Here is a 16,592-nt window from a genome sequence, read left to right as displayed (position 1 = left end):
AACCTAGTTTTTTTGAAACAGGGACTGTAGACAGAGCTGTGCTAACAGAAGACTCGGTATCAAGATTACTACAGCAGTGCAAACAAAAAATAATGAGAAGCCTATCTGCAGATTAGCAACAGTGTGAAGAAGGAAATGAAAGGGGGTGCAGAGTGTGTCAGAAATGTAGAGAGGACGGCCAAGGGAGCTATAGAACCCTGAGGAGGGAGAAACAGGGATACTCTTGGCAAGCAATTGGCAAGTCCAGCCCAAAGCACCAAGAAAGATAGGAAAGGAAGAAGGAAGGGAGTGGAGGGGGGGAGAAAAGAGAAATGGGAAGAGGGTAAAGGGATGGCACAAGTAAGGAAGGAGGGAGGGAGGGAGGAGGGGAGGGAGGGAGGCTGACCTGTTGTATAAAGGACATGGAGATGGTAAAGGCTAGAAAAGCTCACTGCTACACAGAAGTGTTATAAAAGAACAGGTGTTCGGAAGGTTTGTCTTGTTTGATTGTTACAAGGAGATACTAACAACTCTTTTAAATGTATAAATAGAAAAATAAAGATGGAACCAAATGAATTATTAAGGGTGGGTAGTAAGAGAGTTAAAGAGGCCAGGCATTGAATAAAAATCAAACCAGCACTCAAGAGGCAGAGGCAGGTAGATCTCTGTAAGTTCAAAGCCAGCCTGGTCTACATGATGAAATCTAGGACATTCAGGGTTACATAGAGAGACACCTTCTCAAAAACTAACAAACAGAAAGCATGAGAAAGGGAGAGCATGTAAAGTTGAGTAAAATAGCTTTATTCAATATTAAACTACTAAAGTCAAGAAGAGCTAGTGAATAATACTGTGAGAAGGTGAGAAACTGGCATGGCTAAAGAGAACATATTGAAAAGACGGCAAAAATAAGTTAAACTTTTAATACACAGAATACGGAACTTTCACATGATCAAAATGTAAAATATGTAAACCAGGGTCAGTGTAGTGGATCAGCAGATAAAGGCCATGGCCACCAGACCTGACCACTTAAAGTCAAGTCCCAGAGCCTACATCATTGAGGAAAAGAACTGAGCCCTTCAGCTTCTCCTGACACACGCACGCACATACACACACGCACATGCACACATACATGCACACACACAAATACACATTCTCACACACATACACAGACACTAAATAAAATAAACAAGTTTAAAGATGTAAAGCAAAAAAATTAGGAGTACTATGAGAAAAGAAAGTCACATAATGATGATCTTAACAATGTCTCATTAATTCATTTATAAGCTGTGTGACCTGACTCCAGACCCCAAAGTGCTTATTCTCAGTGATCATCAGAGAAACAAAGGTCGTAAAGAATGGCATTACCTTACAAACCGCCACAGTATCAACTTCAAGTCTGGTGACTGTAAGCAGAAGTTTCTGTAAACATGAGTTGCTGTGACCACCACAGTTGCACATCCAGGAACTTCCATAGTAGCCACAGGAGCTGTCCACCAGGATAGAGTCATAAGAGGACAGCCAGACCACAGAGAGAAACAGCCAGCGGTGGGGCAGAACTTTAAAGCAGGATACAGCCAAGGAACTTGGGAGACAGCGAACTTCTCTGCACACTGTCAAGGTTGATGGATACATGATTTTTACGTAGCCGCTGACTCACCATGATTAGAAAGAAAAAACAGATAGGAATGCATGAATTATGGGTCATACAATAGAGTGTTCAACAGTAAGAAAATAAACCACAACTAAACCATTGTGAATGACTGGAAAGATGGCTCAGCAATTAAGAGTACTGGCATACTCTTCTAGAGGACCTTGGCCCGATTACTAGAACCTACATGATTATTCCCAGCTATCTGTAACTCCAGTCCTAGGGGCGCTGGCAACCTCTTCTGGTTTCCATGGACACCAAGAACACATGTGGTACACAGACACACATGCAGTCAGAATACCCATATACATTAAATACATACATACACACATACGTACTAAAAGCACTGTGAACGATCAACAAACAGAACTAGGCGGGAATACATGGAAGGGTATACACTTTGAGTCTATTCACACAAACCTACTAATAAACAAAATTAAACTATTTGATAGGAAAGCACAAATAGGTAGCAAAACCACAAATGTGCAAGGAAATTATTATCAGAGTGTAAAACAGGAGAATGGGTAGGAGGGACGTTCCAGAACGACTGAGATGACCTTTGCTTAGAAATTATTTGTAACTCAGCCTTACACAATTAATGCACTTTGTCTAGTTGATATATTGTAATAAAAGTTTAAAAAAAAGAACGAATTAAAAAAATCTGGGGATAGCATTGGAAATGTAATTGAGGAAGATACGTAATAAAAAATATTAAAAATTAAAAAAAATAAAATAAAATTGCTAAAACAGAAAAAAAAATCTGGTGGCAGCTGAGAGTGATGGGTTTGTAGGTGAACTATGACAGTACAAAATGTCACAGCACAAGACAGGCAGGGCTGTGATTGGAGAAGCAGCCAGCACCAATGCTATTTATCCAGTCTCCAGCACAGGACACAGAGCATGCTGGGTCGAGGTGAAAGGCCAGAGTCAGAAAGACACTTCCTGTGGGAAGCCACATGTGCTGTTGCAGAGTGGCACAGGCTTCTGCTGGCCACCACGCATACATAGGCAGGAAAGTTTTTTTGCCAAGATGAGGTTTTGAGAATTGACCAAAATTGACCAATCAGAAGAGAGAGAAATTGACCAATCAGATGATAGAGAAATTGACCAATCAGAAGAGAGAGAAGTTAACCAATCAGATGAGAGAGAAAGTAACCAATCAGATATAGGAATGCAAATGAGGTAGTAAGCATCAACCAAGCAAAACACAATCCGGGTGTGAGACACGCCTCTCCTAGGCCTATATAAAGCAGCACCAGGGCTGGGCTCAGGGTCTTTTCGCCTCTACAAAATAAACGTGTGCAAAAGGATCCTGTTGCAGCTTCGTTCTTGCTGGTCTAATCGGACGCGCTCAAGAACTTCCAAAGCAAGCTTCCCAAGGAAAATGGGCACCCAGGGAAAAGTAAGTAAATAATCTCTATCAGCATTCGGTTGCTGGTTTCTTCCGGGTTACACGGAAACTGAAGTCAACTGAAGGGGTAGGAGCGGTCCCTAAGCTAGAATCTGCTCTAAGGAAAAACAACTCTGATTTGACAGTGTCCAGGGCATCCTAGTAACGAATATACACAGCATTTGTCATATAAAAGCACCCATTAAAGCCATAATTAAAAACTGCCTAAGAACAATTGAGAAGCAAGTTCTCAAATGGTCAAAGAAACTTCCCACAGTAGTTAGGTAGAGATCAGGACAAGGGACTGTAGACGTCCTTTCAACTTTCAATTTTACTTATGTTTTTGGACTGAAAACATAACATAGGAATTAATTATAAAATCTTAGATGTTTAATTTTTAATGCACTTTTACTCAATTCTTACAAAGAGAACAATTTTTATTTAACTTACAATCTAGTAATAAACTGATTGTGTAAGCCTCACTTCCCAGATGTTTTACCATCTGGAGACCTCAGTGGATCATGTGAGTGGATTTAGGGCGGGACTTTCTTCTCTAGCAACTCTAGAGTGATGGAAATACCTGCTGGCCCAAAGACCACGTAAGTACCAAGTCCAAAGCACACCTAGCAACCTCAGCTCAGGTAATTCCGAGCTGGTTACAAACACCCTTGGCCCCCTACCAAAACCATAGGCCTTATAACTATCTCTCCTTTGTTATGTAGATAAATATGTAGGGATAGAATTGGGGCAGTTTTTCATATATGTGTTTCTCAAAATATAAAAAATACAATTGTTATAACACAGACATTGAGTTTTGTGAAGATCTCTTCTCCTGAAAATAATGTAAGTATAGATGCAACTAGTTAAAAACCTCTCTTTTTTTAAGAATTATGGCATTGTCCTTTTTTGGAAAAAGAAAACGGATTCTCTCTTCCTCTCTCTCCCTCCCTTCCCTCACCTTCAGTCTCCACTTTACTCCCTCTCCATCATCGCTCTTTCAGGTTATTAAATGCAAGGCAGCCATTGCCTGGAAAACTGGCAGTCCCCTTTGCATTGAAGAAATTGAAGTGTCCCCTCCTAAAGCTTGTGAGGTTCGGATTCAGGTGAGTGGGGACTTGAGCTGGGCAGTACAGACATGGCCCTGAATGTTAACTTTCTCCTATGGGCGGCTATATTTTTAGATCCAAATTTTAAAAGAGGCATTATCACTCTTTTTTTTTTTTTTTTTTTTTGCGTTGGGTTTGAATCTAATTCAACTGTTTTACTCTTGATACCAGCCCTAAGAATTAGCAAAGTACTTTGTTTTGCATTAGAATTAGTTAAGTTTTCTTTTTATTTTCCAAATGCTAATTATGGGGAAATGTTACAGAAAAGGGGGAGGGGAGAGGGGGGAGGGGAGAGGGGCAGGGGAGGGGGGAGAGGGAGAGCCCTAAGGAAAGAAAGTTGAGAACTTGGAGAAACTCCCCAGGCAGGCAGGCCACATAGGGCCATGGGTGCCAAGAGGAGGGATTAGGGGTGGGTCAGTAGAGAAGAGTAGAGCAGGACCATTAACAGTTAGGATCCACAGTTATTCATCTTTCCTTTGGACCAACCCATCACAGGCTTGTGTGTGAGGATGCGGGATGAAGCCTCATGAACAAATCTGAAGAATCACACTGGGACAAGTTGAAGAGTGATTTCATTTCTTTTAACTACAGAAGGTCTATTTCCTCTAGCACAGTTCATGCAGCCGCCACACAGCAGAACAAGCCATGTAGACCTATGTATGTCCTCACCACTGCCTGGTGTCTAGTTTCTTGTCTCTTTTACCTTTGTTTTTTTTGTTTTGTTTTGTTTTTTGTCTCCTAGAAAAGACATCACCAACCCTATGACTTCTTTTTTCCAGAAACAATGAAAATTGGAAAATTAAACTGGATTCCAGGAAGAAAAGAATGCATTTTTGTATGCCCATTTTATATGCCCTCTCTTTCCCTCAAAATGTAATTCTTTTACTGACTTGTAGGATTGCTGTAATGATTCAAGATAACATCGCACCTACGAACACCCTGCAGAACCACAACTCAGGTCTGTCTTGCTTTGTAGGTAATCGCCACGTGTGTGTGCCCTACTGACATCAATGCCACCAATCCTGAGAAGAAAGCTCTCTTCCCGGTAGTCCTTGGTCATGAGTGTGCAGGAATTGTAGAAAGTGTTGGGCCGGGAGTGACCAACTTCAAACCAGGTATTTCACCTTCCAATTTCAATGACATCGACAGTCCTAGCTTTTTCCGTGATAGCTCCTGACAACTGCCTTTGTCTTTTGTGCTATGACTGGGCTTTTCTGCTTAGATTACATCATTCAACCTTCCCAAAGGGGCATTGACACAATCTGTCATGGTGTAACAAGGAAGTAGAATATTTGAAAACAGAATAGCCTAATAAAACCCTAAAAATATGGCCACTTTATTGACATAAATGGAGAAACTGCCCTCTCAAGCAAAGCTCTGTGGTTAATACACACTGACACTTCTGTGGTTCACAAATACTTCCTCCACGTGAAATGGAAATTTATTTTACGGTTGTGTAATGAGTGAGGGCTTGCAGGAGGCTTAAGGGGAAAGCAGCACACATGTCAGTGTTAGCTTAAGTGTCATTTCGGAAGTTCATAAGAGAAAACCTAATACCCTGGAGCAAGCCAAAGGCTCATTATAGTTTATAACACATGCAGGGCACACTGGTGGGCAGTTTGTGTACGATCTGATGAGCCACTCAGCCCTGCATCCAAACTTGGAGGTATATTAGTATTTTTCATTCCAAGTATAAGCACAAAACCAGGTTGCTCCCTCAAAACCTTGCAGCCTTGAAAGTATGGTCAGTGTAAGCCTTTAGTCCTGACGCTGCCATTTACTGGCTGTATGACTGGGGCCACTTACAATCGTTTTTGTGATTGGACTTGGATTTTTTTCTTTTCTAAAATGGCAGGTATGAGAAGTCAGATAATAACATTAGCTAATGGTGCTGCCACACATTATAAGTGAACTGCTAATCACGTGTGAATTATCATCACTTTGGTCATCAAAGAACTAAAGCCATTGTTAAGTGGGAATTGGAGGTACAGCATGAGCAGTGAGTGTCCTAGCCTAGCGCATCCCACCTCCTTAGTCCTACAGTGGTGTTCTCAGTTCCATACAGAGTGTTTGAAGAGACAGTAAACAACAGTCTTATGCAGAGTTGATATCAGTGAGCAGATTCCCAGCCAGACCTCTGTACCTGTGAATACCAGTTCAGGAGGCCTGGCTGCCTAGCAGATTAAAATAGAAAAAAAAAAATCCACAATCTTCTAGCTTACTGAAGCAAAATATTTTTGCTACTTATCTATTCTTATTGAATATAAAATGTATACTATAAAAAAAATGTTTTCCATTGGTTTATGTAAGAGAAAGTTTTTGAGGGCTGGGAATCAAGCCGGAGACCTTGCAAGTTCTCCACCACTGACTCATAACCCAACTGAGCTTCTAGAAACTATAACTACATCTTAGGTGCTACCTAACGTGTGGCCTTTCTTTGTAGGTGACAAAGTAATCCCATTCTTTGCACCACAGTGCAAAAGGTGCAAGCTCTGTCTGAGCCCCCTCACAAACCTCTGTGGGAAACTCCGGTAAGCCCCCTTCGCTGTTAATGCGAGTATCAGTAGACACGCATGTCGTGAACACACTGGCCAAACATAAATGGAGGTGAAAGGGTGCAAAGCTTCCGCTTGCTAATGCTGCTTCCATGTGCCTATAAGACACTGTTCCAAATACATGTGGTTTATGAGAGCAATCAAAACCCACAGGAGTGTCCTTCAGTGGGCTAATCCACTGCTATACAGGAACACAATGGACTACCATACAATGAAAAGAGCTAGACTTAAAATATATACAGTAGCCTAATTTTACACTAAAGGAAAGAAGCAAGATGCTAAAGTACATACTATATGGTATGGCACAGGAAGACAGTACCAGAGTTTATGGTTACATGTGTATGTAACAAAAGTAGAAACACAGCACTGGAGGGATAAATTCCAAGTTAAAATCACATCTACTTCTAGGGGAGTGAGAAAGAATATAGAAAGACATAATAATTTACTCCAGGGCCATACAACTTCAGGTCCCCAAAACAGGCTTTTAACACAGACACTGGGGCTCAACAAGATGGATCTTAATCACCTCAGACTGATTTTATTGAAACCATAGAAAGATGTGTTTATCCTGAATGTTGATTGAAGCTGGTTATTTAAGAAGTTAAAACCTGGACAGGAGGGCTCAGCAGTTAAAAGTGGTCACTACTCTCGCAGAGGACTTGAATTCAGTTCCAGGCACCTCTGTAGGGGTGCAGAACCACCTGTAACTCCAGTTCCAAGAGATCCAACACCTTCTTCTGGCCTCTCTGAGCATCTACACATGTGATACATATAAACTCACACACATACATAACAAGCAAATCTTTTATAAAAATAAGTTAAAACCATACTACTCATATCTATGCCTCTGTTTCTCCATCTACAAGAAGATACTAATGTCAGTTTTCAGGGTTGAATTAAAACTATATTCTTTTTATTCTTTTGCAAACCTTTAATGAAATGATGGGTTTAGACAGTGGCCATGAATTCTAATAGCATTGAAAGAAAGAAAGAAAGAAAGAAAGAAAGAAAGAAAGAAAGAAAGAAAGAAAGAAAGAAAGAAAGAAAGAAAGAGAGAGAGAAAGAATCAGATACAGTGACCCCTCTAGGTATATTACAGCAACTTTGAAGTAGTCTCAGAAAAATGTAAGACCTGAATCAGACATTTCATTAAAACTTTCGGATTTAAGAGGCAATGTTGGAACAGAGGCGCATTAACCCGGATCTCAGTAGAGATCCCCAGCCACACTCATGAGGAGGGAAACTACAGGACTGATGGCTCCAGTCTTAATAAATGCACAATGCCAACTTAAAGGAAGCCTTGAGAAACAGGTACCAAGGTATTTCAGTACAGAGAAATAATACAATATAGGAGAAGAGGGTGGCAGGGGAAACTTGACTGGCCAGAACTTGACAGTTAATGACACTGGAAGATAAGCATCTGGAGGGTCATTTTTAGTTTTATTTGAGCTTTCTATCGGAAAAAAATGAATTCATAACATAACCCTTAAGAGAGCTCCTGACATACAGAAAGCGCTCAACAGGTGTGCTGGTATTGACACTAGCATAACTCAGAAATACTATGTATGGGTGGGGAAAAAGATCAAATTATTTTCCCAACCTTTCCTGTCGATTCCATAAAACGTTCATGACAAAAAAATGTTTTATATGACAACCGATATATCTTCTTCATTGTGTGCTTTTTTTCCCTAGAAACTTTAAATACCCCACTATTGATCAGGAGCTCATGGAAGACAGAACCAGTAGGTTTACCTGCAAAGGAAGATCAATTTACCACTTCATGGGAGTCAGTTCGTTCTCTCAGTACACTGTGGTTTCAGAGGCCAATCTTGCCAGAGTCGATGATGAGGCAAACTTGGAGAGAGTGTGCCTGATTGGATGTGGGTTCTCATCAGGCTACGGGGCTGCCATCAATACTGCCAAGGTACACTTAAGTGCTAGGCTGTCTGCAGACAGAGGTTGCTGGGAGACAACGCTGTATAAAGGAGTCAGGACCGTCTTCACACTCTGGCTGCGTTGCTTCTTGCCACCATGATTAACTAGATCATTTACCACCTCTGTGATTATCTTTTTATATGTACTGGGGATTGAACCCCAGGTCCTGTACCTGCTAGGAAAGTGCTGTACCATTGAACTACATCTCTAACTTAACCTCTGTGATTTTATGTGCACTATTAGATGTCTCTGAATAATAATAGTAATAGGTATGAGCATATTGTTATATTGCATATATAAAACACTGACTTAATAAGCTACATACAGATGTCCCCTGATTTATATAAAGCCCATTTAAATATGACCCCTGAATAGGAATGCTCACCTGGGACAACAGCAAATAGAGAATCCCCACCTATTTCCATTTCGTCACCTTGCTTTCTCCCTGATTCTATAGATTATTCTCCCTCAATCAATAATAATTTACCAATTTCCCATCCTTTTGTGATTTTAAGAGAGTATATTCTTACAAGATGTGTTCCTGGGTTCCTATTAGAATTTAAACACTTTTTTTTAAGTTTGTTTATGTTATTTATATGAGTACACTGTAGCTGTGTTCAGACACACCAGAAGAGGATATCGAATCCCATTACAGACAGTTTTGAGCCACCATGTGGTTGCTGGGAATTGAACTCAAGACCTCTGGAAGAGCAGTCAGTGCTCTTAACCACTGAGCCATCTCTTCAGCCCTTGAACACTCTTTCAAGGTTAACTAGGTTACAGTCAAATAGACAAGATGGTAAAAAGAAAATGAAAGATCTCCTAGGCATCCCTGAAGCGTTGCAGGGAAGAAGCCCCATCTCTCTCTGCAGACTTTACTCAACACATTAGACATATGTTAGTCTATCAATCTCTATCTATCTATCTATCTATCTATCTATCTATCTATCTATCTATCTATCAGGCTGGTCTACTGATCAACTTCCAGAACAGTGGGACTATACAGAGAAACCCTGTCCAAAAGAGAGGGGGGGAGGGGAAGAGGGAGAGGGGAAGGGGGAGAGAGAGGGTAGGGGGAGGAGAGGGGGAGGGGAGACGGAAAGAGAAATAGAGATGCCTCTGACCCAATTTCAATGGGGGGGGGGAACTCCTTTGAGATTGTGTGGACTTTTAAATTGTTTTCTGACATCATTGAAGGGGAAGGTGAAATAAGAGAATTTTTTCCACTTGGGCTTGCTCCTTCTGAACTGAGATATGAATAGCCCTTGAGTCATTCTACAAATTTTGGTAGGAAAGCACCTGTCTTCACACTAGCAGGTTGTCACCACTGGATACATCAGAGTTTTATAACAGGCATCCTTTTTTAAATTTAATTCCATGTCTGGGTCCTCATCTCGCCCTCCCTCATGAAAGAAAAAGCTGAGATCAGCAACTTTAAGTCACTCTGTACTTTTCCTGCCTGCAGGTCACCCCCCGGTTCCACTTGTGCTGTCTTTGGCCTAGGGTGTGTAGGTCTTTCTGCCATAATTGGGTGTAAAATAGCAGGTGCTTCCAGAATCATAGCTATTGACATCAACGGTGAGAAGTTTCCAAAAGCCAAGGCCCTGGGAGCCACTGACTGCCTGAATCCCAGAGAGCTAGACAAACCTGTCCAGGATGTCATCACTGAGCTGACGCTGACAGATGGAGGTCTGGATTTCTCCCTTGACTGTGCAGGAACAGCTCAGACCTTGGTATGTGGACTTCTCTCCCCATCCCCAGTCCTTGCTTCTTACTTCTAATACATTCTTTAATCACCAAATAATAAGGGAAAGTGGGTCGTGCTTACAGCAGGAGATGTCCTTCTTAATGTTAACCTTTTCAAAGGCAGAACAGAAAAGAACTGTCAGTTGTAGGTCACCACCCACTCCTTCAGCCATGCTAACTTTCCATCAAAGCTCACTGATGTAGTTTCTATTGGTTGGTTTTATGTTAGTGTCATGAACTACCTGTGTTGGGGGGGGGGGGGACGGGGCTTATTAGAAGAGACTTATTTTGCTTACATTTTGGAAGCTGAAAATCTCATCTGCATCACCTGAATGGGCTGTTGGTGGGATAATGTGTGGTCCATTAGGGAGGCACGTTTGCAGGATTTTACCTGTCCAGTTACATTCGTGCAGAAGAGGTCTGTGATTGGACAGGGGAAAGGGGGCAGAGCTAAGAATTGCAGAGAGAGGAAGCATCCCAGAGGGTAGAGAAGAACCAAGATGGCTTCGGACATGTGCCTGCATGGCATTTACCAGCCACAAGTAGTTATGATTTCACAAGGTTAGAAATATTGGGATAAAGCGTTTATCATTATCAACTGGCTCTGAAATTATTATATTGGCATCTTGTAAATTGTGATGTTATTGATGCATAAATCTGATTGTTTAATTAAGCTTTAAGAGTTTTGATTTACTTGGTTACTGGAATGTGGGACCGCCAATTACATGCGAGCTAGAGTTGGGAACACTTGGGATACTGGGGGACAGGGGAGGGAGAGGGGACAGGGCAGCAGCATTCAGGGCTAATAACCCCATGCTGTGCCCTGTGTTCTGAGCTTCCCACCCTGCACCCTGCAGTGTTCCACACCCGTTCTTCACTTCCCACAGCTCATTTCACAGTGAAACGCAGCTACCTGCTGCTGCGGTGTTTGTGTGTTTGTTTATGATGACTGGCATTAGATTTTGTCTTAATTAGTTTCTATGTTGTGATGAAACACTATGACCAAACACCATGGGAAGGAATTTATTTGGCTTACACTTCCACACTGTAATCCATCATTGAAGGAAGCCAGGCCAGGAACTCACACAAGATAAGAACCTGGAGACAGGAGTTCTAGGATGCAGAGGCCATGGAGAGAGAGGTGCTGCTTACTGGATTGCTCCCCATGGGATGCTCAGCCTGCTTTCTTATAGAAAACTAAAGACTACCAGCCCAAGGATGGCACCACCCACGATGGGCTGGGCCCTCCCCCCATCAATCAACTACAAAAAAATGCCCTACAAGTCTTGCCTACAGCTGATCTTATGAGGGCATTTTCTTAATTGAAATTCCCGGCTCTCAGCTGATTTTAGCTTGTGTCACAATAACATATAACTGTCCAGCACAGACTTCTTGGAAGTTTCTGTTGGAAGTTCTGTGTTTGCTATTACTTTGTTTTTTTGTAGAGTACCAATGCCTGAGCCATACTCCAGGACATGTGCCTTAGCCCGAGCTCTGTGCCACAGTTTTGGGAGAATTTCGCTGTTGCTTTTTGTTGTTGTTGTTGTTGTTCTTTTTTTTTTTTTTCAAATAGAAAACAGTGATATAAGTCAGTTAATAGAGCATGTTAATTTTAACTTGTTAAATTTTAACATGTTCTATTACTAGCTGACTTATGGTTACTTTAAATTATGAGGGCCAGGCGTGGTGGCACACTCCTTTAATCCCAGCACTTGGGAGGCAGAGGCAGGCGGATTTCTGAGTTCGAGGCCAGCCTGGTCTACAGAGTGAGTTCCAGGACAGCCAGGGTTACACAGAGAAACCCTGTCTCGAAAAATAAGTAAATAAATACATAAATAAATAAAAATAAAAAAAATAAAAACTTCAAAGCACATTCTAGTTTTCTAGAATGTGTTACCTTCCAGGAAGAGAACAGCTAAGTCTTCCTCCATGCTCAACAGTATGCATCAAACCAGGTCTACTCCTGGCCTCTGTAGCAGTCGCAATGTTTATGTTTGCCTTATAGTTTCTACACGGAATGGCCTTCCACACTGAAGCTTACATTTTTCAGTTCTTAGCATTTTTCCATCATCCCCAGACTTACAGTAGGCTAACACAGTAGTTCTCTGTCTCAGTCAATGATTCCCTTATGTCTAGCCAGTTCTCTTGGGCTATTCTTCCACATTGTGACTCAGCAATTAAAGCTCAAATCCATGGCCTCAAAATCTCAGCAAGTGCAGGCATAGCAGGCAGGATACATCTTAACTGTTGGCTAAAAAGTGTAGGGAAACAAAGTGTTATTTTCTGTGTCTTTGCCCAGTTTTAAGGAGCATCTCTCCATCTTTCTCCTCCTCTGGGATCTAAGGAGTCAGTGTGTGCCTCCTTTAGCAGGTACTACAGAATCTCTTACCAGCTCTCTCTTCATACTTTTCAATAATCTCATCACAAGTACCTGGAATTTTGGAATTTCTCATACTTTAGTAAATGTTTATGGTAGATTGCCAAACTATTACAGATTCTTCTTAATTCTAGGGTTGTGTTTCTCAGTATCCATGCTATACATTGAAGTTTCAGCCAAATGATGATTGTACAGGGTAAAATGTGTCCCATTTCCTTTCAATACCTTTTTGATGTACTAAGAATGATTTTGTACGTTTTATACGTCACAGAACACTAGAGCCTCACACGTCATTAAATGATGTGATGATGTCCTGAACTTGAGCCTATGATGTAACAGGCAACATGGTTCAAACGGTCCTTGGAGCACTGTATATAGTCACACTAGAGGTCATGTCTATTTCTCTGCTTGCCCAGGTAATCTTTTGTTTGACATTGCAGAAAGCAGCTGTGGACTGCACTGTAATAGGCTGGGGGTCGTGCACTGTGGTTGGAGCAAAGGTTGACGAAATGACTATACCCACCGTGGACGTTATATTGGGCCGTTCTATAAATGGAACATTCTTTGGTGGTCAGTTTCTTTCTTTATAGTTTTTAGTTTCTTTACTATAATATGAAATTATAAAATTATTAAATTTTGAAACAAAAATAATTTGTATAAATATTGAGTATACAAAAACTAGTCTAGTATTTGAAAAGTCAATGAAGTTTATATGGAAATTTGTCTATAATTTACAAATTAAAATTCAATTTAAGTAGCTGAGCTTAGTGATGCAAGCCTATAATCCTAGCTCTCAAGAGGATGAGGCACATAGATCATAAGTTTGAGACAAGTTTTCATATAGTGAATTCATGGCCTACCTTAATTTCATAACAAGAACCATCTCAAAAGAAAAGGAAAAAAATTTCAAGTGGTATTGAAATGAACCAATCAACTGAGAGTAACAAAAGAGAAACTTTGGTCTAATTAAGACAATTTCTTAGCTAGTATGGATAATAATCTTGAATTTTCCTTATGAAGAAAAACTTTTTTTTTTTTGAAAGTCTGCTTCTATGTATAGCCCTGGCTGTCTTGGAACTCACTCTGTAGACCAGGCTGGCCTCAGAGCCAGAGATATTCCTGCCTCTGCCTCCCAAATGCTAGGATTAAAGGGATGCACCACCATTACCTGGCAAAGGAAAACACTTAAATATAATAAATCCATAAAATTAAGGAGAGAGAAAAGCTTGGTGTATTTAAAGCAACCCAAATCTGGCCTAATAATTTCGCCTCTTCAACAATCACACTTACCTAGATTTAAGTAAACAAAGCAAAGACATTAAACTAAAGGGGACCAGCAGGAGGATGGGACGGTGACAAGAGAGAATATTCAGGGACAGTAGATATTATCAAAGCGCATTATGCACATGTCTGAATGCCATAAAAAATCTGTAAAGGAGAACAATTAAACTACTTCTATAGGTCAAATGGCATGCCTTTCTTTATATGACACTGTGGCCAAATTACAGGTTGGAAAAGTGTAGACTCTGTCCCAAACCTGGTTTCTGACTACAAGAATAAGAAATTCGATCTGGACTTACTGGTGACCCATGCCCTACCTTTCGAGAGCATAAATGACGCCATTGACCTGATGAAGCAAGGAAAAAGGTAAACTGCAAAGTTGGTAACTCGGTACACTAGAAACCCTTTATGATTTTTGTTCATGACTTTTTATTTTATGTGCTATCTCTGTGTGTGTTTCTGTGCACCATGAGCAGGTAGGTGCCTGAGGAAGCCAAGATAGGATGTCACACCCCCTGGAAGTAGAACTACAGGCATTTGTGAGCCATCTGATGTAGGTGCTGGGGACTAAACCTGGGTTCTCTGCAAGAGCATCAAATGCTCCTAACCAGTGAGCCATCTTTCAAACCCCAACCTTTATGGGTTTTGTTTTTGTTTTTTTTGGTTTTTCGAGACAGGGTTTCTCTGTGTAGCCCTGGCTGTCCTGGAACTCACTCTGTAGACCAGGCTGTCCTCGAACTCAGAAATCCGCCTGCCTCTGCCTCCCAAGTGCTGGGATTAAAGGCATGCGCCACCACCGCCCAGCGTATTACTCTAACAACCAACCAGGTGTCTCTTGACTACATCAAAATTGCTAGAAGTGCTTAAAGGATTAAACAATTGCCATGGGGGGTGGGGGAGGGGGAAAGCTTGATTTTCCGCAATACACAGCGTTATATACTATGCCATATACAGTAGTGGCATACGCTGATAGATGAATTCCCTCTCACAAACAATGGTTAACTCAAGTCAGTTATTCCCTAGAAGGAAAGATTTCTATAGTGTAATAAAGGGTAGGTTCCCTGGTCCAGTGTGCCCACATCTAGAATTGTTTTCTATGGTTTGTCAAAGAGCATTCATGGTCAGAGCCCTGTGCAACTGCTGAGATATGAGCAGAGAGTGGCAGGAATCAGGTACACACACGCACTTCAACTCTCACTGGCTTGCCTTGTCCTGGGGCTCCTCTCAGATCAATCCACTTATCCAGCAGTTTCCGCTGCACTGTGCATCTCAGGATTGCTTCCTAGGTATTAATCTATATCAGCCCTCAGAATGAGGGCTTCCTAGAGGCTGGGGACTATGTAAGACTGGGATTAGTGATTTTAGTTAATCATAGCTTTTATTAATGGAAGCAAAGAGCGAGCACCACGGTATTTAGAAAAAAAATGGAGCAAAGAACTTAAAAGACACAGCAAAAAAGAGGAGTAAATAAAGCAGAGGAGACTAAATGGCAGTCATCGTGATAAGATTGGAAACAAAGAAAAAAAGTCACAAAATGAAAACTACCCCTTCCCCCAGTCTATTAACACTGTCACAAATATTATTAATGCCACAGATGGAGAAAGGTGACAAAATAGGAGACATGGTGCATGGGCTTCTACTAAAGGGAGGAGTGGAGCAAGAAGGGGGTGGGGTGAAGATGATCAAAGAGCACTGTGTACCTGCCTTAATATCACAACGAACCCCATTACTGTATATAAATCGTACACATTGATTTTTAAAAGGCGTCTCTAAAGAAAGACTAGACCAAAGTCTAAAGTGAAAAGGAAAACAGCCTGCGGACTTTGGGTAAAGTGGTCAGATAAATAGTATTTACGGTTGTATTACTTTTATCAGCATCCGAACAATCCTGACCTTCTGAAGATGCCAGGGGCAACTTGGAATGTTATCTGATTGGATCCGAGCCTGTCTGGATGACTTATTGCCTCACATGATGAGCCAAAGAAAGCATGCATTTACACTTCGTATCAGCACAAATGAACTATAAATTATACATTCACTGTTTTTGCTTGCTGCTCTCTAGGAGCTGGTGTGTTTTTTGTTTGGGGGGAATTTTATATGTTGAGTATTCACATGATTTCTATCCCATTGTCTCCCTCTCCGGCTCCTCTCACATCCTGTCCCCTAACTCTCGAATTCATGACCTCTCTTCTTTCACTGTTAAATACATACATGTACACAGATGTATATACAGATAGAAACTGCTGAGTCCATTTAGTATTATTCACGTTCTACATGAGTAATTGGCTAACCAATCAGGATTGGATAACCTATTGGGTGGCTCCTTCCTGGAGAAGACTGGTCGTCCTCTCTTCATAGCCACTGACTGCCTGTAGGTCTTCATCTAGGGGTATGTCTTGTGAGATTTCCCCTGTCTACATTGGAATCTCAATGGATGTTTTTATTGTCTAGGTCTTATATAGGAGACCATGTCATAAAGATTCCATAGATGCGGTTCCCTGTTGTTAATAAATAGAAGACATTATCTGGAAGCAGATTTCCTGCTTTGAGTGGAATTTTTCAAAAAAAAATGTTT

The 16,592-nt window shown here is 41.2% G+C and overlaps 1 protein-coding gene across 1 annotated transcript; it reads left to right on the top strand.

The window, feature by feature from the left end:
• The first annotated feature begins 389 nt into the window (after nt 1-389).
• Nucleotides 390-16,057, top strand: LOC110291937 (all-trans-retinol dehydrogenase [NAD(+)] ADH4). Its single transcript, XM_029475257.2, has 8 exons — nt 390-4,120; nt 5,100-5,238; nt 6,567-6,654; nt 8,371-8,622; nt 10,079-10,346; nt 13,177-13,306; nt 14,245-14,383; nt 15,893-16,057. Exons 1-8 carry the CDS (start codon nt 3,908-3,910, stop codon nt 15,915-15,917), a joined length of 1,254 nt encoding a protein of 417 aa, XP_029331117.1. The 5' UTR covers nt 390-3,907; the 3' UTR covers nt 15,918-16,057.
• The last annotated feature ends 535 nt before the right edge of the window (nt 16,058-16,592 follow it).

This window comes from Mus caroli, unplaced genomic scaffold, assembly GCF_978045245.1.
Source record: "Mus caroli unplaced genomic scaffold, Mus_caroli_1 scaffold_3, whole genome shotgun sequence".
NCBI lineage: Eukaryota > Metazoa > Chordata > Mammalia > Rodentia > Muridae > Mus > Mus caroli.
This window is presented reverse-complemented; position numbering and strand designations above follow the sequence as displayed.